Source organism: Molothrus aeneus, chromosome 5, assembly GCF_037042795.1.
Source record: "Molothrus aeneus isolate 106 chromosome 5, BPBGC_Maene_1.0, whole genome shotgun sequence".
Taxonomy (NCBI): domain Eukaryota; kingdom Metazoa; phylum Chordata; class Aves; order Passeriformes; family Icteridae; genus Molothrus; species Molothrus aeneus.
In genome coordinates, this window is record NC_089650.1 from 5,635,711 (window position 1) to 5,661,174 (window position 25,464).

General features: G+C 47.4%; 1 protein-coding gene across 1 annotated transcript in view; it reads right to left on the reverse strand.

Annotated features, from left to right (window-relative positions):
* Positions 1-25,464, reverse strand: part of WNT5B (Wnt family member 5B) — a 68,522-nt gene that overhangs the window by 3,037 nt on the left and 40,021 nt on the right. Inside the window, exons 2-4 of the mRNA XM_066550635.1 lie at positions 11,604-11,734; positions 10,649-10,896; positions 4,833-5,125 (exon numbers count right to left, since the gene is read on the reverse strand). Coding sequence (XP_066406732.1) covers positions 4,833-5,125; positions 10,649-10,896; positions 11,604-11,734 — 672 coding nt within the window. The remainder of the gene's footprint in view (positions 1-4,832; positions 5,126-10,648; positions 10,897-11,603; positions 11,735-25,464) is intronic.

Below are 25,464 nucleotides of genomic sequence, written 5' to 3' on the forward strand. Positions count from 1 at the left end.
AGCTAAATTTCCTGAGCACCAGACACTTACTATATCCTCACTGCACTGCCAGCCTGCTTGTTATAAGCCTGTGTTAGCACTTTTTGGTTATGGTTCTGTCAAATCCCAGGCCACTCATGCCTCCCTTGCCCTTGCATGTGTTTTTATAAAGTATTATGATTCTTCCTAATCCTGGGCTTTGTTCCTTTAGAAAAACACTGCAACTCAATCCCCTTCAGTTAATGTCATGGGAATGAGTTCACTCTGACTTGGCTTTAGGCAACTGATGCTCAAAACATCTGGCCCATGTGGGCAGGAGTTGTTCTGGGGAAGGAGAGTGCCACCAGTGCTCACAGGTGAGCATGGTGCCACACTCAGCCCCCCACAGCTCCCACCACCCATGTGCTGTGAAGCCAACACAGCTTCAGCTGCTGAATGACTCTCCCACTGTCCCCCTTCACTGCCCAGATGAGGAGAAAGCAGAGGAAATTTGAGAATTCCTCTCTGGCAGAGCTCGGGTCAAGGTAGAGAATAACAGACCCCACAAGCAGTTCTGAGGGCAGGACCTGACCAATGGCCATGCCACTTAAACAGGCTGAAAATGCCTCTAATGGAAGGGCTTAAAGCCTCTTCCCATAAGCCCAAGTTCTCTTCCAGTTCTTTTTGTGCAGGAATGGGAGCAGGAGCAGAATTAACGGGTAATTCCTCTGTGGTCAATTAAGCAGACCCCCTTGCAGGCTCTTCAGGCAGTGGCTGGAGTGACTGATGACTGAGGGCTGCCATATGCTGACTGGGTAAACACAGGGGGAGGACTGACTGCCACAGCCTGCCAGACAGAGCCACAGATAAGGAGGGGGGCAATAAGAGAGGGTAATGGAGACCAGTTGGAGGAAAAGACAGATGGAAGGAAAGGACATATTGAGATAACAGCCAAAGACAAACAAACAGGAGCAATAAAGCCAGAAGCCACCACCACAAGGACTACGATGTGGAGTGAAGGGGTGATGGGGTCAGGACTGCCTGAAAGATAAAAGACATCTGATTCCCTCCTGTCCCCCCCCAGCTCCTTCTGAGAGCCACAGAGAAAAGGGACAATCCTCTCTCCTGCCACCAGAGCTCCTCAGGATTCAAGGAGAACTTTCTCATTCATAGGAAACTGAGTGAAGGGACATGCCAAAAATCTGCCTATAATTCAGAAGGTATCGGCTGAAACCCTGGCTGTGAAAGCAGACCAAGGCTGCAGTGGGGTGGCAGCTGGTGGTCACTCTGCAGTGCTCACTGCTGGGTCTCCAGCAATCCTTTTCTTCCAGCAAAAACTTCCGTGAATGAGGAGTTACATATGCATCTTCCTACTTACAAAACCAGTATCTCAGAAGTTTAGGAATGCAGGACTAGACAGGACCTCCTGGGTTATAAAATATGATGTCTTGCTATTGTAGGCACTGCTTCAAGTAACATTTTCCCTAAATGCATAGGATGCCCTTTTAAAAGCAATTAGGTTTCCAGCCACCATTATTCTGATTGCCATTCCAACAATAAAGTATCTTTTTCTGATTTCCAGCCTATATGTATTTACTTTATGCCCATTTGCTATTGTGCCAAATTGGCCTTTTGCTGAAAAAGTACTTTTCCTTCCCTATTATTTCTCCCACGAACACAGACATCAGTCATATCCTCTCTCCACTTTCACTTTACTAGCCTAAATATGGCAAGCTGCTCTAGCACACTTTCTTAAGAAAAGATTCCTATCCCTTGGGTCAGCCCTAACAAGCCTTTCCTAGTCTGAGGTCATTTTACTTGGGAATATGAGAACACACAATACTGTGGGGCCTCACGAGAGCTTAATACATGGCATTAGTATTCCCCCATGTTGTATAAAAAGACTTATGTCTAGTGTGTTACAGGATATTTACCACCTTCCAAGCCATATTACATCTGCAGCCATTTGCAGCCAACTGCTGCAACCAATTCTTTCCTACTCTTTTCCTAATGACTAAAGATGTACTTCATGCAAGACCTCAAATGATGGTCTGAATGTCATTAGCTGCTGTACAAAATTCAGATTCTCCTCTGTGGTTATAATACCTGCCACCTTTGCATCAACAGCAAAGTTCATCAGCCCATTCCTAGCACTTGTGTTGAGGCTCAGAAACAAAAATCCTAAGGGCAAGTCGTTGATGAGCTCTGCTAATCAAGCTCGACTAAAATCAAGCTACATTCTTTCACACAACTTACTGACATCTTTCCTTGAACTAGTTTCTTGTCCACCTCATCCCTACTGCAAATTTCCTTACATTTTCCAGTTTTACCAAGAATTTCCCATGGTGGAAATACCTCAAATGTTCCACAGAAGTTCATATAAATGTGACCTATCCGATCCAGTCTGCTTTTAGAAAATCAGTAATGTTCTAAATGATTGTGTGACCAAGCTTTGAAAAAGTCTTCTCAAATTATTTCCTATTTTCCTCTGAGATATCCAGTGTCCCCCACCCCAACATGAAGACCCAGGCAAAGCACTCACTCACTCTGGGTAACAAAACTTCTCTGCCTTGAGACTCAGCCCCATCCTCACTGGCTGTCTCCTTTCTTCCAATCTCCTCCAGTGTGCAAAGTTTAGAAAACTTTTGCTGTTTATTTTATTAGCCTTTTCAAGGTCTGACTCAGCATGAATTTTACTGTTCTCACCTCCTCTTTACACTTCTCGACCTCTAAGACAGAGCTTTTCATTATTTATTTGCTATCTTTTTTTTTTCCCTCCACTGTTAGTAGGCTCTTGATCTCTTCCTAACAGCTTCTCTGTGGCACTTATTCATTCAGTGAGGTCTGGATATTCTTCCTACAACCTTTTTACTCTTGTTGGCATGCAGAGTTGTAATGGCTTTAGCATCTTGGACTTGAAAATGTTCCAGACCTCCTCCACATCCAGGTTCCTCAGCTGAGCTTATTAACCAGGTCCCTTAATTTATAATATTTTTTGTTGGTTTTGTTTGTTTGTTTGTTTTAATCTATGAATCTTAATTACACACTGGTTAGTCTTCCTTTTAATTTAATCTAGTCTAAAATGACTTGTGTTAATTTAATCTATGTTACTGCAATTCACCTGGCACCTCAGCCTAGGGGCCATACTCTGCCTCTGGACCCCTCAAGGCCCTTGGAGTCTCATGTTCACTCCTTGCTTTAGGCAGGGCATTTATCTGTAGGACAAGGTCATGCTCCAGACACGTAGGATGTCCAAAGCAAGTAATTCAGAAAAGAATGTCACATTCAGGCAAATGCCCCACCACACACACCTTCCATTTCCTAAGCAAATGCAAAGCCTCTGCCCATCCAAGCCAAAAAAAAAAAAAAAAAATCCCAAATCAAACCTCACCTTTCAAGTCCAGTTTTTCACCTACTGCAAATTTACCCCAATTTGGTTTTGCAAAAGAACCATCAAGTATTTGCAATGCTTCAATGTGACACACCAATTTCACAACCAAAAAAAATGGAACAAATCATCTTTGGTGTCAAAATGAAGCTGAAATTACATGCAGAAAAGACAGGCATCCAAAGGAAAGGGAAAGATAATTCAGTAACAATTAGAAGTAAGAAAGGGCAGAAAATTGATAAGGAAACTAAGGATATTAGTTAGAAATGTGCAGAAGAGAAAGACTAAGTACACTTAATGGGATTTTTAACATGAATTAGAAATAAAATTAACCTTTGAAAAGCTTACTTCTAGGGAAGAATGATAAAAATTTAAAACAGCCTGGGGAAAATGCACAAATATTCAAGTTAGTATTCCTGTTCTACTTTTGGAAAGAGGCAGGATTACACAGCTGCACTGCATATGAATGATGCTACACCTTCCAGGCTATTAATCACAGACAGAGGAATTGTGTGAAAAGCAAAAGTGCATACACTGAATGCATGCAAAAGGGGTATGGGAAAACTGGAAAGGGTACACTAAAGTGACAGGAAAATGATTTGATGGCTGATGAGAATCTCTGGAAGTGAGAGAGTCTTCAGTGCTCAATCTAGTTTGTCAAGAAAGAATGGTGAATAAATTATGGTAGATAAATACTTGTATGCCAAGGAAATTCTGATTACTAAGAGGGTTTTGGATTTAGCTGTAAAAGTCAGAAAAAGAACTGACTGGAAGCTGGTGTCAGATAAATTCAAATGATAATTAGGTTCACAGTTGAAACAGTCATTAATGCTGGTATCATACTACAAAGGGAAGTGATGGATTCTCCATCCCTAGGGGTCCTCAGATCACAAGTGTGAATCTTCTCAGAAAATGTTTGCCACCTAAATGCAAACTATTTATTGTGCCCAGTGCCAAGGTAACTGAACAAGGCCTGAGTTTCAGAGATAGCCAGGCTCCTGGCCTTATATTCCCAAAAATCTAAATTATGGTAGTAGAAAACAACTAGGACATAGGTTGGACTCTATGATCTCAGAGGTCTCTTCTAACTTCATGATTCTGTGATTCTGTAACTCTACATCCTAAAAGGTTCTTCTTTTCACCACCAGCCTGTTAGTCTCAGAGCTCTGGGAAGCTGATTTCTTAGACATAAACCTTTAAAATGGGCCATAACAGCACCTAGTTTATTTGGAAAGAGCTTAAATGTCTACATATGTGTGCCATACAGTATCTCAAGAGACCCCAAAATTCACTGGAAATGGAAACCTGACATTAAAACCAGAATACTGTCAACATTGTAATAGTCACAAAAATGCAGAAAACGTGACTGTGTGCTTTTACTGGGGCATCACTGGACTATCCCCCATCAAACCCCCACGGAATTTGCTATCCAGCTACCCCCGCCCTTCTGACTGTCCCTCTGAGAAGAAGCCAGCGCCGCTCTTACCCTGCGGCCAGCCTCGTTGTTCTGCAGGTTCATCAGCATGCGCGCCTGCTCCTCAGAGCCTCGCACGTAGTTCTTCTCCCTCTCCTTGGCATCCACGAACTCCTTGGCGAAGCGGTAGCCGTACTCCACGTTGTCCCCGCAGCCGCCCCAGAGCCAGTCCCGGGGCAGGTCCTTGGGCCGGGCGGTGCGGCTGCAGCCGCAGCTGGACAGCTCTCCCTCGCGGCACGCGCGGCTGATGGCGTTCACCACGCCGGCCGCGCTCACCGCGTAGGTGAAAGCGGTCTCTCGGCTGCCTGCGAGAGAGGGGAGAGCAAATTAACCCCACACGGGGCTCATTTTGTGGGCGACACACAGCCAGGAGCACGTAAACGGGCTACTGAGATGGTGCACAGAATTTACTGGAACTAAAGGATGTGATGGTCAAGTGCAAGGGATCCATCCCGTTCTGGAGAGCAACTCCAGAGGCAGGGACTGCTCATCCTCTTTCCCCTTCACTTATCCTTTCTTCTTTATCCTACTTCACCCTTACTTCTCTTCTCCATGTGTGGACCCTCTTATCCTTTCACTTAAGCCTGGAGGAAACTCTCAACCAGCAGAAGGGTTGCTCACTTGCTGAAAATACAGCTGCTGACTTAGCCACTGCATTTGCCAATAATCATTAAGAACAAGTAATGAGGTTGGGTCCGTGCAAAAGGAGCACTCTGCTTAAGCCAGCTGCTGCTCTGGAATGGCTTTAATTTAATTGGGACTTGCAGTCTTTGTGGGCTCCTCTTCATTGGACTTATTTTAGTTTACGTAAAGTCAGCCGAAAATTATTTGTAGACAAAGTGAAGGAAACTCATTTTTACACTGCAACATCAAGGCAGGGGCTCTTCCACTGCCTGCAGAACCACGGTGCTGGAAGAAGTAAAACTCCCATGCAGACCATAATAAATGAAAAGACTTTTCCATTAGCAGATTTACTAGGGACTGGCCTGCTTGGCATGCATGCCCTACACAGCTGGATCAGGTCTCCAGCTCGGTTTTCCTGGCAGGGATTCAGCCCCAGCGTGACCGGGGCACCAGCACAGCTAGAGCACTGCATGAGGCCAAGCACCACGAGTGCTGAGTGTCTGCAGAGAGGGAGAGGGACTAGGAGGCAATCCACACCTGCACTCTCACCACATGTCTAATAAATAGCTGAACCAACACCTTCAGAGCCATTGTGCTCATCACCAAACTTGCAGGTGACGAAGAGAACAACTGCCAAAGCTTCATTAGAATAAGCAACCTAATTGTGAAGGGCTACTTACACCAAACCCCAGCAAGATGCTCTCAAGCAAATTTTGATGACTTCAAAGGGCAGATCCTCAAAGCATAGTTTATCACCAGCTCAGGAGGCTCTCAGTGCCAGCTCCCTCAGCAGGGCTGAGCTGACACATTTGGTGTGCGCTTGTTCCAATTTGCACGTGCTGACAATCCCTAATTAATAGCAGCTTATCACCAGCTTAGTGGTAATGACCCAAGACAAAGGCAAGGCTGTAAATGGCATCCACCTGGCAGAAAAACTTTGGATTTTTTACCCCACCTAAACGGGAGATGAACACTAAGGGTTTCTGCTCGGGAACACAGCTGATAAAATGCTACAGGACACATAACACAGAAGGGAGGTATTTACTCGCAGGTCATTAGAAGAGACCTATGCTCACCAAACCTCCCTGGTCCAAGAGATACAGAAGAGTGACTCCTAGTTAAGGCAACTCAGATGAGACTGGCCTGTAAGGGAGTCAGGGTAATTCTTCAGTAACCAAAATCAAGCTTTTACTCATCTAGTTTGTTTTCCATGTTATGAGTCTTTTAAGGTAACGGTCCAATGTGCAGTTTTGCCCCTACCTGTATGGAGAAAGCCCTGAGGACACACCAATCATCCTTTTTAAGGAGAGCACTTCTCTGTCCATAGAGATTAAAATACATGCACAGGAAAGGACCTCACACTGTGACAGCTCATGCAACAGAGACTGCATGACTCCAGGTGCTTAGCATCCTTACAGCCTGACTGAGACCCCTGAAAAGACACTGGGATTTACACTTTTACTGTCCATATTTTAATCATCTCCACCTGTCAGATGTAGCAGCACAACTCAGTGTGCAGCCCCTGCATCTGCACGAGTTGTTCAGGCTGCTGAGGATGGTGGTGGGACAAGAGGCAGGAACAACTCACAGCAGGGTGGGGTTCCCCACCCCCATTGCTGCCCACAAAGCAAATACTTGGAAAAGCATTTGGGTTTTCGCTCGTCCTCTCAAAGTTCAGCCCAGTCCCGTACCTCTGTGCTGCCGTCTAAAAGAACCGGGGGGGCGTTACTGCCGAGTATTACGCACATGGCTGCGGGCCCCGGAGCCGTGCCCGGCGGCGGGAGCTCGGCGGAGCTCTGCTGCCCTCCTGTGCCCGCCCGCCGGGAGCGGGGCTGCGGCCGCTCCCGGGGCACCGCCGGGGCTGCGGCTCCGGCACCTGGAGCCCGAGAGCATCGCCTCTCTGCAGCTGCCTGCTCGAGAAGGAAATGGGACAAGAACGCACCCCCGGCCCCCGTCGGGGACACCGAAGTGTGTCGATTTAACTTTTTTAATGAGAAAGTTTTCGTTTCAGCTCGTTGTTTTTAAAAGCATTACCCCAAAGTTTGTAGATCTCGAAGAAAAACAAGAGAAAAAAAATTCTCTTTGTTCTCTGCTTTTATGACTGTCTTTTTTTTTTTTTTTTTTTTTCCTTTTAGCATTTGAAAGGGCAGAAGAGATAAGATCTTTGGCTCCAGAAATGACTGGACTAACCTGGAAACCCCAGCCTTGCATTTAGGATTCCTCTGGAGGAGATAGGTTCTCTCCTCCCCTGAGGAAATCGTAACATGACCTTTTGGGGTGCTCTGTCCTCTCCCCCTCATAAATGCAGCAGTGAGGAATGTGTCTGTATGTAATGTATAGAGCTATATATACACACACATGTAATCTAAAATCTGTATTGACAGAACAGGAAACAACTAAGGAAGGATAATTTTTTACACCATTATATATTGTTACTGAATAAACCCCATTTAAAAGCTAAGAGCAAGTCTCATGACAACACAAACACTAGGAGAAAACAATGCTCCAAAGCAGCCCACTTCAGTGCTATGGGTGCCCCTCCAAAAGCTTTGTATCACTGGACTGCCTCACTCCCATGAAAAGCACAAAATGAAGGTGTAATGATTAAACACAGACCAACCAGCTCACCTGTTCCTGAGCAGAGTCAAGTTCTGTGAAGGGGAAAGGAAACTGATCTTCCAGGTTTCTAAGTGCTCTCACACGGATCTCCCAGGCTTTGGCCAGGTCAGGTTCTCCTCCCCTCTCACAACCCAGTGCAGCTCCAGAAATCACATAATACGTGCCATGCTCACATCGGTGGGTGGGCAGCAAGGGTTGTTGGCACACCATGCACCTCCTGGGTCCTTCTTATCTCCCTTCCTCTCCCTCTCCACAACAATCTGGCATGTCTGTGCACTCTTGCAGATATTCTGGTCTCCAGACCTTTCTCGTGCCATTGGCACAGAGTACAGAAAAAGGGCTGTGGTCCAGATTTGGGGCTCAGAGGTTGAAAACAGGAGACAGACACACACAGTATGAACCCAGGGAAGAATGACTTTACATCTGGCATAACCCAAGAGATTGAAAGGCTTTGTCTTCTTCCCCAGTGTGGAAAATCTATTTGCTGCAATGATAAGCAATGACTCATTACAGTGTAGGAAAATGTAAAAGCGGAAGGTGAAGCTATAAAAAAGAGGAGAGGCAGCATCTCCCTCCACAGCAGCTTATCACTGACACAGATAACAGCCATGAATCACCAAAGATGCTGGAATACCCCTGCACACCTTTAGTGACATTTTTCTTTTGTGCAGCCTGGTGCTGGAGCATAAACATCTGAATGTGCTCTAACTGAGCAGAGAATGGTTCCAAAACTCTGTTGGGATGGGTTTGCAAAGAGTGGGCAACTGCAGGCAGCCACCTCAGACACTGCCATCAGCAGATTGCTACCAGATACAACAGCACTCCAAAAATGCATGCACACACAAACCAAATGGCAGGAGCAGGACTAGTGGCCATACCCATCACACACCTACAACACCTCTGCCTTCACCAAAACACAAAGAAATCTACTCCCAGTCTTAACTCATAGGATCAAATTCATTTTAGTGAGGAGAAATCCTCCCACTCCCACTATCCACTCTAGGTCCTTCTTCCTCTACACATTCTGATTCTGCCAGAGATTTTCATCCTTGAGCTCTGATCTTTTCTCTCCTACTTCACCCTTCCTCCTCTTCTCCACGTGTGGACCCTCTCACTGCACTAACCCAGAGTAGCAGGAAGCTACTGGAGAATAAGGACTGCTCCTAAAGGGGAGATTCCTATTTTATTGCATCCTTGTGGAGTCACAAGTATTTCTTTAGGGATTTGAAATTTACAGCATTCTTTAGGAGAAGTTACACATGAGGGAGTGACTTTGGCGGATGAAATTTCAGTTTTCATCCCCCAAAGCACAAGTTTTAACAATCTGGGATTGCATGCAGCTCCATCTGGCCACCACCCTTGCTACCAGAAAGTGAGAGATCAAGGATGCACAGATGCCTTGGATGTGTGTCAGGAACTGGAAGTATTTCCAGGAAACGGCATTTCCCAGGGGAGCACCCCTGAGAAGAACTGTTGGGGTATGAGCTGGGCAGAAAGGGAGGAATTAGAGCAGCTTTGGTGTGCTGAATTAGGAATTCTGCAAGATTGAGTAACACATGCAGAAATATCCCTAGAATTCTCTAGGGTGACACATGAATTTCAGGATCAAACAGAAGAGATCACAGGACTTTGTGCCCTATCTCTTAAATGCCCCAGAGGTATTAAAGATGCATTGTCTCTCCGTGTCCTGCTGCTTATGCAGTTCTTTCGAGAGTGAAGCCAAAAGCAGTGTGAGCAATACTGGGGGTACAGGAGCTGAAGGTCTTTTTCCATCCCTCGAGTTCACAACCGAGAAATAGTTCTGATTCTTCTGTGTAAATGATTGGCTTTGTGGGTGGGAAACAAAACCTTCAGACAGTGGTTGTGGAGAGTGAGGGAGAGAGTGTGTGTATGTGTGTGTGTGTGTGTGTGGCTGTTTTAACACCTTTTCTTTATTGGCCAGGCTGTCGGACATATCAAACCGAGCCCGGATTTCTCAGTTTCTTGCCATCAGATGACTGCATTTCAAAAGGAGCTGGGACAATGTAGCTAGGTCACACCTCAATTCAAGTGCAGCAATGGCCTGTCAATGTGCCTTTTACGGCCAGCAGGGCAGGAATTATAAAAATCTCTTAGGTTTACACAGAAAGTGGCACTACAGGGGAGTGGGGGAATTTCCATGCCCGGAGAGTCCATATTTCCCACATCTCAGGGCTGCATTCCCTGTCCGAGATGTTGGGAACGATAACACGGGGCCATTGTTCCTGCCTCCGGGTTCTTCCCTCCTTACCTTTAAGGAAGCCCACCAAACAGAGGCAGCCCCCCTCTTCCTGACCTTCCCGTGCTCCCCCCAAAAGAAGCTGTATCCCCCTCGCCCCCCTGCTGGCTCCTGCTGTGGCCGAGGTGCATCGGTGCCACCAGCCAGGCACAGGCGGCACTCGGGCAGCGCCTGCACACCAGGGAACGGGAGAGCTCGTTAAAGGCAGCTTTAGGAGCCGCGCTAATGGGGCTCATCACTCCTGCGTGTGCATTTGAAGGACGGGACAGAGTGGCCCAGCACGCCTCTGTACTGCTGGGTGTACTTCTGTACTTCCAGGTGCTCCTACCTATTTTCATGACCCTGCCAAAGACGGAAGTGTTATCCACCGTGCTGCAGTTCCACCGCCGCTGCCGAAACTGGTACTGGCACTCCTTGATGGCGCTGCGGGCCCCTTCCCCGATGAACACCATGTGCTCCTGGTAGAGCTGGCAGAGCTTGCGCTGCCCGGGGGACAGCCCCGGCAGCTGGCTGCACACCGGCTGGGCGCCGATGATGTACATCTCAGGCCTCTGGATGGGGTTCATGGCCAAAGACCTGCGATGAGAAAAACATCCCAGGGAGTGCGGAGGGAGAGGCCCCCTCCGCGAAGCGCCCGACACCTCTCCCCACCAGCCCAGCCCAGCCCAGCCCAGCCCCGCTCCGGGAGCCCGGGCGCATTTCTCATGTCAGCTGCCTCCCTCCACAGCTCTGCCAGATGCGAGGCTTTTCCAGGGCTCTAGCGGGAGTAACACTGTTCGTTTGTAACCCGAGTTTAAACACAGAGGACACCCGGGATGGGGAGGGGGCAGAGAGAAAGCTCAGCACTTTCCCTGCAGAAGAAAGCCAGCAGCTATTTTACATAGCGCCAGCGAGCGATGCCTGCCTTGGAGCCAGGCTATTTTCCGCTCTTCGGGGGAAGGGGCTCCGCGGCTGCTCCCAGGGCTTTTGGCAGCGGGTAGGAAACCCTACCCATCCACTCCCTACGCATTCCCTACATCCTAAAGCCCGGACGGCATTTCAGCGAGCCCGTACAAAAGGAGCCCAGAAATGCCTGGAGGAAAGGGGCTGCGTCCCACCACTCCCGAAGCTGGGCAGAGACAGCGGGAGGGGGGAAACCCGGAGAGAGGCGAGCCGCTGCGAAAGAAGCCCGGCAGGCAGGGAAGTTCCCGCGGAGGGCGCAGGGCAGGAGCAGCCGCACGGCTCGGACGGTCCCGGTCCCCGGCCCGCGGCGGACAAAGGCGCCGCCGGCTCCCCTCACTTACCACCAGGAGTTGGCGTCGGCCACTGGCGAGGTGCAGCTGCAGAGGAGCGCGGCGGCGAGGGCCAGCCTCGGCCCGGTCATGGTGGGCTGCGGGGGCAGCCCCCGCCGAGCCGGCCGCCGGGACGGGGCGCCCTGCGGAGAAGTGCCGAGGAGAAGCCCTGGAGCGGGGCCTGCGTGCGGCGGGGGCGCGGCGAGCTCAGCCCGGCTGCCGCCCCCTCCCACCCCGCAGGACCCTCCCCCGGCCGCCGCCTCCCGGGGGCTCCGGCGGCGGCCCTGCCTCCCGCCCGCCCCCGGCCCCGGGGCAGGGGCCGCGCTGCCGGGGCTCCGCCGCCGCCGGAGCCTCCCCGTGCGGCCCGGGGGGAGCGCACAGACGGCAGGGCTGTTCTCGCCCTTGCGGACGTCGGGAGGGTCTCCGGGAGCCGCCGGGCAGGCCCCGGCCCGGCCGCCTTTGAAGCGCGCCCCGGTCCGGCGGTGCCGGGAGCCCCGCGGCCGCAGGTGTGCGGGAGCCGGCGGGGCACATCAAAGCGCCGCGCCGGCCCCGCTGCCTTTGTAATGCACAGGCGGCTCGGAAATGAGCGGCCCCCTCCCCAAAACGGCCTCTGAAGGGCCCCACGCCACAGCCCCAGCCCCAGCCCCAGCCCCAGCCCCGGGCAGGGGGTCTGCGAGGCTCGGCCGGGCCGCCAGCGACGAGAGCGGATAGAGCTGGCACCGGAGCCTGATGGCTTTACGGGCAGGGGAGGTGGACAGGAGAAAAGCTTCAAAGACTCATCTTGTCCAAACACCCTCTCCCTTCCCCACTGGAATCACCGCGAACCTCAAAGGCAGGGCAATCCGGGAGCTCCTCAGCCCTGTCTCTCCTGGACACCGGCAGAAAGCAAATGCAGGCGTCCTGCACCGTGCAGGTACTTCTAACGCGCTCCTCACACCCTGCCTCCTTCATGTCGTAGGGACACGGCCACCTTATCACACCATCGACGCTGCCGCTGCTGCCTCCATCTCTACAAGGCTTCCCACTGTCCTGTCCTACCCTGCACCACACCTCTCTTCCACGGAAAAATGCCCCTCCTGCCCCAGCCTCCTCACCAGGCCTGCTGTCCCCCCCAGCCCTGCCCCTGCAGCAGCGGGTCCCCAAAGGCAGGCTGGACGTGTGAGTCCCCCTCAGGCTGTGGGGCACACGAGTACCCAGCCCTGCCGTCTGCCTCGCGAGCAGCACCCGAGACATGAATCACCAGCCTCGGCAGCCCAGACTGCTGAAGTATATTTTTTATCGAATTCCTTGCACCCGCCACGGTGGACTTGCTGTGTTTGTTTGCAGCACGCTTCGCTTCCTCCCCCATCCAGATGTGCTGTACCTGCAGCTGGTGGCCCATCTCACCTGGCAGGCAGATGTGGGGCTGCAAGTGCCAGAACTAGCCTCAGGACAAAAAAGCCTTGTGTGACCCAGCACCTCAGTGGGAGGGGAGTTTTACTGCTTGGGCACAGCGGGATCCATGTCTGAAGAAAACAGGGTGACTTTATTCACATCTTCTACATCCTCCCTTTTCCTCCTCCCACAGCCACGAGCGTGACGGAGGGATGGCGAGGTGTATGTGTGTATAACCACGCATACATGTTTTGGGTCTGTTTCTATAGGGAATAGACAGAATGGAAAGTTTATCTCCCTGAGTCTGGGGAGGAAGGAAGTTATGTATGGATGAATGGCTTTTCCATGACAAACAATGAGTCTGCACAGACATGGTGTGATGTCACCTAAAGAATTTCCAAGCCAGCCTCAGATACAGAAAACCTTTTCGCTGGCAGAGGTGAGAGCGTCCCACCTTTCCATCTCACCACAGCCAGAAAGAAGAACTAGGGCAGGGGGAAAAAAATAAAAGCCCTCACTGTCTCACACACACACAAGGCATGTGCCATGTAAATAGATGACATGATGGGAGAAGTGCATCTCCAAGCTTCGCCCTCACCCTGTGGATTCTGAGAAAGGAGTAAACCATGGCGAGCCGCCCGGGTGCCTCTCCCAGCCAGGAATGTGAGACGGCAGCAGCTGATGAGGCAGTTCCACAAATACAGGTGATGTCAATGTCCGTGTGAGCTTCTCTGAGCACATGTGCACAGCCAGGACACAGCACCAGGCAGCCCTGCACTGGTGGCCCACTGACAGCACCATGGCGTGGTGGAAACTAAAACCTTTCCAGCTGGGAAAGCCTGGGAGATGCTCACGTGAAACTTGGTCCAGAAACACACAGCATTAATGGCATATCTCATTTTAAATATTAACATGCACAGGCAGACGATGATTAATAACAGTAAAGTGTTATGAATACTGCTGGCAGCAACCTGACTGCCAACGAGCACAAGCAAGTGCTTGTCATCTTATTTGGAAACACAAGACATAAGTATTGCTGTATGGGAGAAGATGGCTTATGCAGCCAGCCTGACATCCTGTCAAAGGTAGCAACTAAAGGAGTTCCTTCAGCAGGAGAGGTCTCAAACTCTGAATTCTACCTAAAATCTGCTGCTGGTGAAAGCAACTGCCATTGAACTAATATGTGAATTATGGAAGTGAGTAATTTTTAAGGTGCTGGAAATAATTTCTTCACTGGCTGTGTTTATGACTTCAGATAAAGTGATAATAGCAGGTGAGGCATTGCTGCAGGGATTTAGGCTCAGCCAGCACCTTCCACACCAAAAACTGAAAAGCACTTGCCTGGTGGTCTGAAGAATAGGATCTTCCCCTCTTGTGTTGGTTTCTACTTGCCACCAAAATCCTGAATGCGAGACTTTGATTTTGTAAATAAAAAGCTTGGGTTATTTTTTAAGCCTAACTGCAGGACAGGTTCAAACAGCTTTGAGAAGTTGTTTGCTCAAGCAGGGCTGGGTGGGAGACATCAGTGAAATTTTGTGAGGATGAGAGATGGGGTGAAGCAGGGCTGCTGGTGGGCTGGGATGAACGCAGTCAGCGAAGCATTAGGTAGGACAGCCCAACCTCACTGCAGGCACACCACCCCTCCTGCCCATCATCCCTGTCCATCTTTTCCCATCCAAGTGACTCCCACTTTCACCCCAAACCAGCAGCAGCCCACTCACACCAACTCAGACCACTCCTGCTACACTAGGAGGAGGAAGAAGAGCAGGAGGAAGAACTCCAAAACCACAGGTTGCTCTTAATTCTGTGGAAACAGGTCCCATCCCACCCCCTCCAGTGGGCATGGATCACTCAAACAGCAGAAGTGAACCTGCTTGAGCATTGCAGGTCTGATGTTTGCACCCAGAGCACCAAGGATCAAGTAAGAGCACTACTGGGCCAAGTAAGGAGCTGTTGCCTTAGATTAAAGGTTTAATGCTTCTAAGAGGGCAGAGCAGTGGCAGCAAGCCTTCATCTTTGTAAGCCTTGGCATTCTGCTGCATTCAACAGTCTGCTGCCCTAGGCAACTGTCTCCTGTGTTGGCTGGCTGCCTGAAATTTGTACCTGTGTTTGCCTTTGTTCACTTTTCAGAGGTGACAACTGTGCATGAAGCATAAATTTACACATCCAGTTTCCAAAGTCACAGTCAAGCAGTTGGAGAGCTATCACTGCTTTCCCAACACTGTCCCTGCCATATTTGCTGGAGGGAAGCTGCAAGACTCCAAGAAAGGGAGGTCACGTCCATGAGATCATTTGCAAAGATTTGGCAGACCGTGAAAAGAGTTGAACCCTTGCTGGAAGACAGCCCTGATAAATGAGAAAGGGAGGGTTACTCATGCAAATTCCTTGTCCTACCCTTATTGTTTCTTAAAAATTCAGGATGTCCCCAAATGTGACACAGATCTTTACTGAGTACTATAAGGAGTGTTGAAAGAAAACATCACTTCCACATAACTCCAGCGTTCCTCATTTCTGCAACTTGTCTAATTTCTTCTAGTCTGGGGAGAACTGGACATACATTCTTGCTGTAATGATCAAGAGCTTGAGTTCCTCTTTATTCTTGCAGCTTGACTGGAGTTCAGTGCTTGCTTTTAACGCCTCACAATGTCCAGTGCATCCAGGAACACTTACTGCTTTCTCTGACACAAGACACTCCTCAAGATCTGAAGGATATTCACTGAAGTAGAGTCTCCTCTGCTTGAGGAGCCAGTAGAGATGCACTGCCCAGTGTCATGGTTTAACCCCTCTTCCTCCTCTTCACCCCATCTTGTATTGCTGAGCACAACTTGATGTGGTCTGGGGGATCCCTTTGGCCAGTTGGGATCAGCTGTCCCAGCTGTGTTCATTCCCAACTCCTTGTGCACCCCCAGCCCACTCAGTGGCAGGGTGGGGTGAGAGGCAGGGAAGGCCTTGACTCTGTGCAAGCCCTGCTCAGCAATAACCAAAATATCCTGGAGTTATCAACAGTGTTTTCAGCACAAATCCAAAACACAGCCCCATACCAGCTACTATGACGAAAATTAACTTTACTCCAGCCAAAACCAGCACACCCAGGAAGGAGGCTTTCCATGAGCTGCTCCAAGGGGAATCCCTGCCCTCTGGTTCTGTGCCATGGACCTGCTGCTGACAGCATCAAGAGATGTATCATAACGTCCTGCTATCCATCTGCTTCTGGCAGACAGGCCTTAACCACAGCTCTTACTAAGACTTCAGGAATCTCATTAAAGTCACATACTTGCCCATTCAGCCGAACCAGTTTTAGAGGGAGTGTAGATTAAAAAAAAAAAAAAAAAGAAAAAAGAAAAAAAGAAAAAAAAGCCAAAATCACTTGAAGGTAAATTGCAGTCTTCACAAAGAAACCTAAATCATCTTTTATCTCACCACACCCTGACTAGTCTGGTTCTGTGCTGCTCCCCTGCTGCCAGCCTGTCCTCTCTCAGCACTGTACCACCACATTGTTGTGCTGGTGTCGACCTTACCAGATCTAAATGCATTCATTTATTTGTATTGCAATTATTACTTAACCAGCAACTGGAGCCACCTCCATAGGTCCAGACACAGCTGGGGTGTTACAGAAGGTGTAATAAAACCTTCTTAAAGTACCCCAGTGTATCATGTCTGCCCTTTTGTCTTGACATTGCCTCGCCTCACTGAATTGTTACGCACTGTCTGTCTCTGCTGGAAAGGCAGATTATTCCTGCTTATATCCTGCTTGTTTCTTTTGGTACTTACAGGCTCAGTTTTATCTCCTGATGTGCTCATGCAGTACCTTTTCCTGCATCTCATCACCTGTCACCCCTGCTGACAGATCCAGATTTCCTTTCACCACTACCTTGCCCTTTCATTTTTCCATGACTCCCCTGGCCAATGACATCCAGCTTCACTGTCACCAGGGCATGTAGTGCAGCAAATGCCAAGATATACCTGCCAGTCTCAGCAGACTCAGTGACAGCTGTCCCTGAAGTGCCTCACGAGGGAGAGCAAGAATGGAAGAAGCTTGCAAATAAAGCAGAAGTACTAGACAACAAAAGTGGCCAGATACTAAACATTTTTGCCATTTAAAACCAGAATATGTACAAAGGATAATGGTTCTATGAATAAAACAATTTCTCATTTGTGAAAGACACAAAATATATGTATAGCCTAATGAACATTGTCATTTTCAACACAGTATTTCATGACAGGCAATGAGCTCACTTGGAGCGAGACCATCTCACCCGCTACAAGAAAAGAAGCAAACTCCAAAGCTTAATCAGCACATGATCCTCCTTCCTCTCAAAGGGATTCAGTGGTACTCATACTCACTCTTACAGCAGATTAAATCCTAGTGCTGAGCCAGCCTGGTCCTCTGAGACCAGCACAAGATGTCCCAAAGAAAAGTGCAAGAGACTCAGCAGAAGCTGCATATGCTGAAACAAAGCGGATTTAGATTTTTTGAAATCGAGAAAGAAGCAACGCAGACCCATCCCTGCAGGTATATAGCTGTCTGGAAACTCTCCACATTTGTGATATTCCCATGGACAGATCCAAGCCATCCAGTTCCATTTTACATGAGAAATCTATTTGCATGTTGGCAGCCTCAGTTGAGAGCCAGAGTCCTAAACCAGGACATGTCTAGCCCAAATTTTGCACCTCTTGTTCCCACGACTACTATAATACCAGGGTTTCTGGGGCTTCAGCAATCATCCATAATCACAAACTGAAACCTTCTTAGCGTCCTCTATTTATATGGGAAAGTCCCATAAGAAATTAGACCAGTTCTACTATGTATAATTATAAATCTAACAAATCTAGATACACATATTTGAAAGAAGTACCAAGCATTATCCTCTGCTGACCGACCAGCAGCTTACTTAAGATGCCCATGGAGCCACAGCTTCCTTGCCAGACAAGCACCCCATCTCCTTCAATTGCACTAACAATTTCATCTTCAGAAAATGTTCCCCAGGTTCCCTCAAAGGAGCCATGGGGGGTCAGGTTGAAACACAAGCCCAGGTAGGATTAGGAAGCTCATGCTGCTGCTCCCCAACATCAGATTTCCAAGAATGAAAGACTCCATCCCTTAAGGCCATCTAGCTAACATCTAGCTTTCCCAAATGTTAAATTTACACAAAGGATTAACCCTAGAGGGGAGTGAGACATGAGAAAAGTGAAAAGAAGAACATGCATCCCTCCTTTGTTTTCCAGAGGCCAACCCTGGGAGCTGGTTTGCTACCTGCTGTATCTGACCAAGCACAGACCCTCAAGCAGTGACGGGAGGGCAGCCCCGGTCTTGCTGTGGAGCTGATGCTGCCTGCAGGATTTGTATGAGACTCTAGGCTCAGATTATGGTGGTTATGAGCACAGCCATCAGCCCTCCTTGGAGGTCAGGAAGCGTAGGAACACAAAGTTCTCTGACAACATGAGCAAGGAGGCAGAGCAAGGCAATCCAACTCAAAGCAACTTCTCTGCAGAGATTTTAGGACAGGCCAGGGGATGGAAACAGTTGGATGACTTTAAGTGTTCTCTTCCTCACTCTCATCTTGGAAAGCATGGAGCACCTTCATCCTCCCTAAAGGGCTGTCCAGCTACTCCCATCCCAGTGGAGCCATCCCAAACCAAGATTTATGTCTCCACATCTCAAAGGCCTGGACCTTATTTTTGCTCTGGTTATAGATTCCTTTTAGCTTGTTCCACGCTCTGTAATCATAACATCAACTGCCAAAGGAAATCAAATATTCAAAGTACAGTTGAGCTGTTGCTGCAGTGGTTCTTAATTCTCCAGGAGTGAACGACTGGAGGAAATGGAGATGCACTGATTACTGCTGTGTCTTGCACATTCTGCACCTCAGTGAAGGTGACAGGGACCAGCCTCAGACTGGGTCAGATCAAGACCCTCCTGTCAGCTAAATCACTGCCAGCAAAGCTTGACATGTACCTTTCCAAAGGAAACAGTAAACCATTGGAATAAATCCAAATTCATTATAATTTTTATCCTTCCTCACAGACTCTTCAAAGAGGTTCTTAAAAAGTCTAGTCTAATAAAAATAATAATGGTCAGCTTTTCCTCCACTCTAGACTGGCAAAGCAAGCACATACACCCATGCCTTAAACCCCACAACCCCGACAGCCACTATTTTTCCTTACAGAAAGAGAAAGAGAGGTGCAGGAAGGGCTGAGTCACAGGTTGAAAACAGTAAAACCATGGTGCAGCTTTACTCCATTCATTAAAGCATTAAACCAGGTGCCTGAAAGTAAGTATATCCCTGCTCATTTTTGCTGAATTGGGATCAAAATTAAAATCTGCTTGCTTTTTCAATTCTTTCAACCATCAAATACTTCTGCTGTCAATTAAATGTTGCTCCTGCTCAAATACAGTGGATTCAAATACAGAACGTTTGGGAATAATGCCCAAGTGTATAATTGCATCATCTTCATAGTTTTCACAAACAGTTTCCAAACCAAAGAGAAAAAACTTTTTTTTTTTCCAAGCATGCTTACTGTGTTTTATATTAAAAATAAACTTAGTAAAGGTTGAAGCACCATAAATAAAGCCCTGTCTATATCAGGAGATGACACCAATTTAACCAATTTCAGAACTTATCTTCTACACTGTCACACTTCAATGAAGGAATTTCCTGTTAATTCTGGGTGCAAGAGGTTTAAGCTAAACCTATTCAAACTGTTTGGGGAATAGACTGCATACACATTTGTATCCAAAAGGAGATAATTTTATATCTCAGCTTCGTGCACCAATCATTTACGTGCGATTTGAACTGCAGAACATAAAGGTATCCTGTTACAGATCTTAAGCTCACTGCCACAGGCCCAGGGCACAACTGCACAGAGAATGAACATCAACCTCCTGGACAGGAACTTCACAAAGCTAAGATGCTGCCAAAGCCCTTGTGTTATCAGGTCAAGGCCTTGAAGTGCAAGAACACGATAGCAAAAAAAGGAAAAAAAAATCAGTGTGTTAAAAAACTGATAACAAAGCATTAGCTTGAAAGATGGCTCTGTGTAAAATTACCTGATTTGTAAGAGATGAAGTTTCCAGTATTTGTGCTAGCATTTGCTGCTTTGTAAATCCTTCCCAAAAAGGAAAAAAAGAACAACTGGAAAAGTAACTGAAGCTGCTAGTGCACTTTATTCAAATTTGTTCATTTTCATTGACTTTGCCTCAGTTTCAAAGCATATTATATAGATATTTTAACTGCCAAAGCTATCCAAAAGCTTTCCAAAAAAAGCTGTGCTTTTTTCCTGCTTCTCTCGCCAACACGAACTCTAATGTGACATTTTGGTAGAGACACTAGAATAGCATCCATCTCCTCCTCCCACAGCTCTGCCTGCCCAGCAGGGCTAACCAAAATCAAAACTTGCTTTGCATCAACACAGCCAGTGCAAGTTGTCACCAGACTGACTTTCCACCCATGGTGAGGCTTTCTGAGCACATCCTGCACTCCACCAGTGGCAATTTCATCCTCCAAATAGCTCAGCCCACACCTAGGCTTCAAAACAAGGAATCAGATTTCAGAGGTGCCTGTGAAAAAATGTGGTTTTCCTTTCCTGCTTTGGACATGAAAAATGTTGTAGCCACCAGAAACTTAACTCCAAGGGGTTAAATTATCTGGAAAAAGTAGGCGCTTATCTAACACCTCATCTACTCAGAAAGCAGTGTACAAGCCCATGAATGACTGGCACCAGAGAATTTGGCCCTGAGTTGTTCTGAGAGTCCAGATTGTGACACCCACATTTTGCAGCCCTTCAAATATGGATTTAAAAGTCACTGTTCCCACAGCAGGTGCAGCTGAGCTGGATAAGCCTGCCCAGTTCAGAACACTACGATCCTGCAAACTTCAGAAACGTATTTGGTTATTTTGACTTCTAGTGCCAACCAGTTTCCAATCCAGTTTGCTATGGAGAGCTGAGGGAGGGCAGGACTGCTTCTTTTGCCACAGTGTGGGCTGATGTCACCTTTGAAAGATCATACACCTCCAGTGTCATATGGTGTGACACTGTCACCAGGTGTCAGGATCACACCTGAAGAAGGAAATGAGCAGGTACTGAGTGATGCTCATTCCTGGCGACAATTCAGAGGGAAGGGCGTTTTCCTCAGAAGCAACCAGCTTGGAAGACTGAGCCTTTGGCCTCTCCTGTGGCCAAACTGTACCCTGGGCACAGGGTGGGCATCAGGTGCCCTGCAGGGACAGAGCTGCCTCCCCTCCCCAGGCACCATCACACCTTTATGCTAATGGCACTCTCTGGCCATAGAACATGTCCATAAATATCCTACAGTGAAAACATGTAAATATTGTTATTACTCAGTTCATGTTCACACTAAACCTTGTGCAGAGCTTACCACACACAATCAAACAGTCTACAGGACACGGCTTTTTCTAAAAGAAAAAAAATGTGTTTATTTTCCCCTTGAAACTAAAGGGAAAACACACATTCAGTGGGAGAAATCCAGCAGGTTAAGTTCTTCCAACTGCCACTCAAATAGAGAAAATTACAATTATCTATTTTACACTACAATCCAAAAGAATATTTACAGTCCTGGAAATTCTTTCCCCAACCTCTTGAACATATTTATTCTCTCTGGCAATATGCTATTGAGTAAGTGGACTAGACAGGGATAGGGAATTTCTGTAGGTGGAACAGCTGAACATCTGGAATGCAACCTCTGCTTTATTGGACAACTACAAAGTTCTTGCAAAGAAAAATATGTTTGTCCTGAAAAAAAGAACCAAAAAACCCCCCACCCCAGTGTATCCACAGAGAAGATAGGAATTGCTCATCTTACAGGAGAGGGAAGCAGGCTGCATTGCATATGGGGGTTAGAGGTTTGCTTGCAGGTGTGGACCTCAGAAAGCTGCTGTCTGAGGATATGTGCACCATCCTTGCAGCAGGCAAGGTGTAGGATGAAAGAGGGAATTGCCTCAGTCTCTACACTGCAGGGGAAGCAAGAAATCCTATTAAGGATTTATGCTGTTCCAGCAAAATAACTTCCTCACTTGAAGCAGAAGCCAGCTTTTTCACTGTCTTGACTTTGCTCGTGCTGACAGCATGCAGTTCTTCAGTCAAGCCCAGTGCCAGCTTTGTACAGAGAGATTCAGCATCAGGAAATGGGCTAGCAAGGCTCCTGCTCTCAGGCACAATTTCATTTGCCTCTGAGATGCACTTCCAAGACTTTGAAAACACAGTGATGTGCACATTGAAAAATATGTTCTAGAGAAGGCATGCATGGGAGATGTCTGAGGAGACATTTGTGCGTGGTGTGTAATAATTATAATGTGTTTTCATTTACACAGCGTCTCCTCCACACACAAGGGAATGTAGCAAAATGCAACTAAAACCACATATCCTTACAAATAAAGGGACAGAGAAAGAGAGAGTTTCATACAAAGGTTAAACAAAAAAATCTGTTTAATGTCACTTTGGGGATTACAGGAACTGGAGTAAAACAAACATCCAGAAGAAACTTTGAGGGCTTGCTTCAGGAAAAGCACGTGTGTGCCACCATATCTGCATATTCAATATGTCTTGCTGGGACAGCTTGGGAAAAATAGGAAGCTGGAAATTTTCAGTGTGGGAATTAGATGGAAGAATGTGAACCATTCTAAACAAAACAGAGTGGAGTTGCCAGCTGACTTGCTAAAATGCCAGTGCTCTCTAGGATCCCTTGAAACAGAGCTGAGGACTGGCTCTGCTGCTCAGGGAGTGGGTAGGGAGCCAGGAGATTTGGGCTGGATTCCTGGCCCTGCAACAAGCCCAGCATGTGACGCTGGGAAGTCATTCAGCTCTCAGTTTCCAAAACCTGATTTCATGCCTGCACTTCTGGGCACCTAGAGTGAGACAGCAAGAGCCCAAACACCCCAGACTTCAAACAAGGGCAAGCTGCAGGTACTCACTTCCCATCCAGGAAGAACACGCAGTTTTGGGTTTAGTTTCATCAGGGATGAAGCAGGGCTAAAAACTGCAAAGGAACCTGAAATGCTACAAAGCTCCAGGTAGGTATTACATGATTAGACACCTTTTGCCACATGGATATGCAAAGAACTATTACTGTGTTACCTGTTGCTTCCCACACCCTGTGGCAATTATTGCCATTCTATAAGTATTTTCACAGATTTCAATACACCTGAAGACTTTTGTTTATGTTTCCTGCTTCAGGGCACCAAGGAATAATCGCCTCACAAAAGGATTCACTGTTCCAAAAGACACCTAAAGAATACAGATCAGGATTGCTGGCAAAAAGCGTGGAACAACAACACTGACAAGACTAGGAAAATACTAGATCTCAAGGGTGAAACAGTGGAAAGAAAGAGGCTTTTCCACATAATTTAGTCAGCATGTATGCTGGGGAAAAAAAACAGAAGTAAAATCCATATTTCTAGCTTATACTTTTCTGTATGCACACATTTTAAAAAAAATTGGAACCCTCAGAACTGGAGAAAGTTGAATTCTCATTGTACATAAGGGGGGTCTGGTCACACATTAATTTACATTATACTGTAGGCAAAGGTTTATAATGGATTTTTTAAAATGAAAAGTGTAGACACAAGTTGAAAGAACAAGTGTAAAACACAGATCTTGCTCTACCCATTTATATTTCCACCTCCAGCATGGTGAACTCTATACTTTCTTCCTGCCCTGTTTGTGCCTGCCCTTAATTTTGCCCCAACATTTCCAGAGAGGATTTCCAAGATTTTTGTCATGCACAGAGAGATAACACATGCTGGTGAATTTACTTGCCTTAATGGGGTTTTAGAGTTTCCACATGAACCCAAGAACAGAAGCAAGAACAAAAGAAGTTTCTGAAAGGGACATCCCCTTGCAACCATATTTTCATGTACCCATTATAGTTGCACCAGATAACTTTCAGAAAATCAGGGGAATTTAGCACAAACAATCTGCACTGGTACTTCCAGGATTAAAATGTTACAGTAACCTTCCTTTGGCCACTGCAATCCAAATCTTCTATTAAGTATAACATTCTATTTTGTGTCTTTAGCCTGCCTTCCTTATAAAAGTGTATTTTCTAACTCTCACCTTTGTGCCAAGCTCTAACTGTGAATCTCATTTTCACAGCATGTTTCCAAAACAGTATTGCCCTATTTTTCAGTTTTCCTCCAAGAACTTACTTCAGAGCCGGTGCTCATAAGGCAGGTGACATAACTTGGTCCAATTCAAGTGAATTGCCAATTTTAGAATGCCATTTACTACCTGAAAATGTGCTGGTGGCCACAGTCCAGAGAGGGAAGAGTCAAAAGTAATGCTGCAGTAATCCATGGGTACAAAAATCTTGTGTTTTAAGAGCCACACAGCTACATCAGTACCCTCCCCAAGCTGAGCTCACCCTCTTGTGAGGTTACCTTTCACTCTCACCGTGGCAAGAATATATGAATTACTTGTCCCTGGACCTCACTCTGGGGGGCCCGTGCAAGGCTTGACTGGAAAGCCCAGAGACTGATGTCTTTTCTTCCTTGCAGCTTCTGACAGAGAGCACAGGGAGCAGCTTCCCTGGCAGCCAAATTCCCCTTACTCACAGGCCAGTAATGCTACATCTGCCCTGACTGCAGGGAGAGATGCTCTGCCCAGAGCATCTCCCCATCCTAGGGTGAACGTGCTGGCTGTCAGTGGAGCTACACACACAGAGCATTCATCCACCTCTGCTGGGTTTTGGACTAAACAGCTGTTACAAAGGAAGATTTCACAGGCCTGCTGCTGTAACAGGTACCACACAGCATGTCAGACACACATGTTTCTGCTGTGACTGCAGAGGCTGTCCCTATTAGATCAAGTTGTAGAGGTCTCAGAGTTCAATCCCCAGGAATGGCTTATGAAAGCAGTTACCACCTGAAAGGTCTCTTTGTTTTTGTGCCACTGCTTTTAATAATAATGATTGCATCAGATATTTTCTGCCATCTCAATCTTCTTTGGTACTGCTAATGAAGAAATGGCAAAGCCCAACACTTAAAACAGCACCCAAGACTTAAAATAGCACCCAATACAATGAACTGCAAACACTTCAGGTTTGAGGTTTTACATCCTGCCCTCCCAAAGCACTTTCCCTTTGGTGATTTTAACCATTGAGTACCAAGCTCCACATAAGCCCTGAAGGGTGGGACATGCATGGCCAAACCAGGGAATCGCCCGCAGGCAAGGGCCCAGGTCACCTGCTGCAAGCACCAGACAGTCCTGTCCCACAGAAGCAGACAGACAGACAGACATGAAAGGCACATGGCATTCGAGGGAGTTGTCTGGACAGTCACAAATTGTTTTGATTCTTCAAGCAATCCTTTCATTTACGCTTGGTTCAATCTGTTACAGCAGCAACAGTCGCTGGCCAATTTAACAGCAAAACTGGGAATATAATCCTGTCCTCCCACACTTCACACCCTCTGCCCATTCCCCCTCATATCAGCAGAGTTGTGCTCTTGTCAGCTACTGACTGAAGTAAAAACAAGACCTGAAGAAA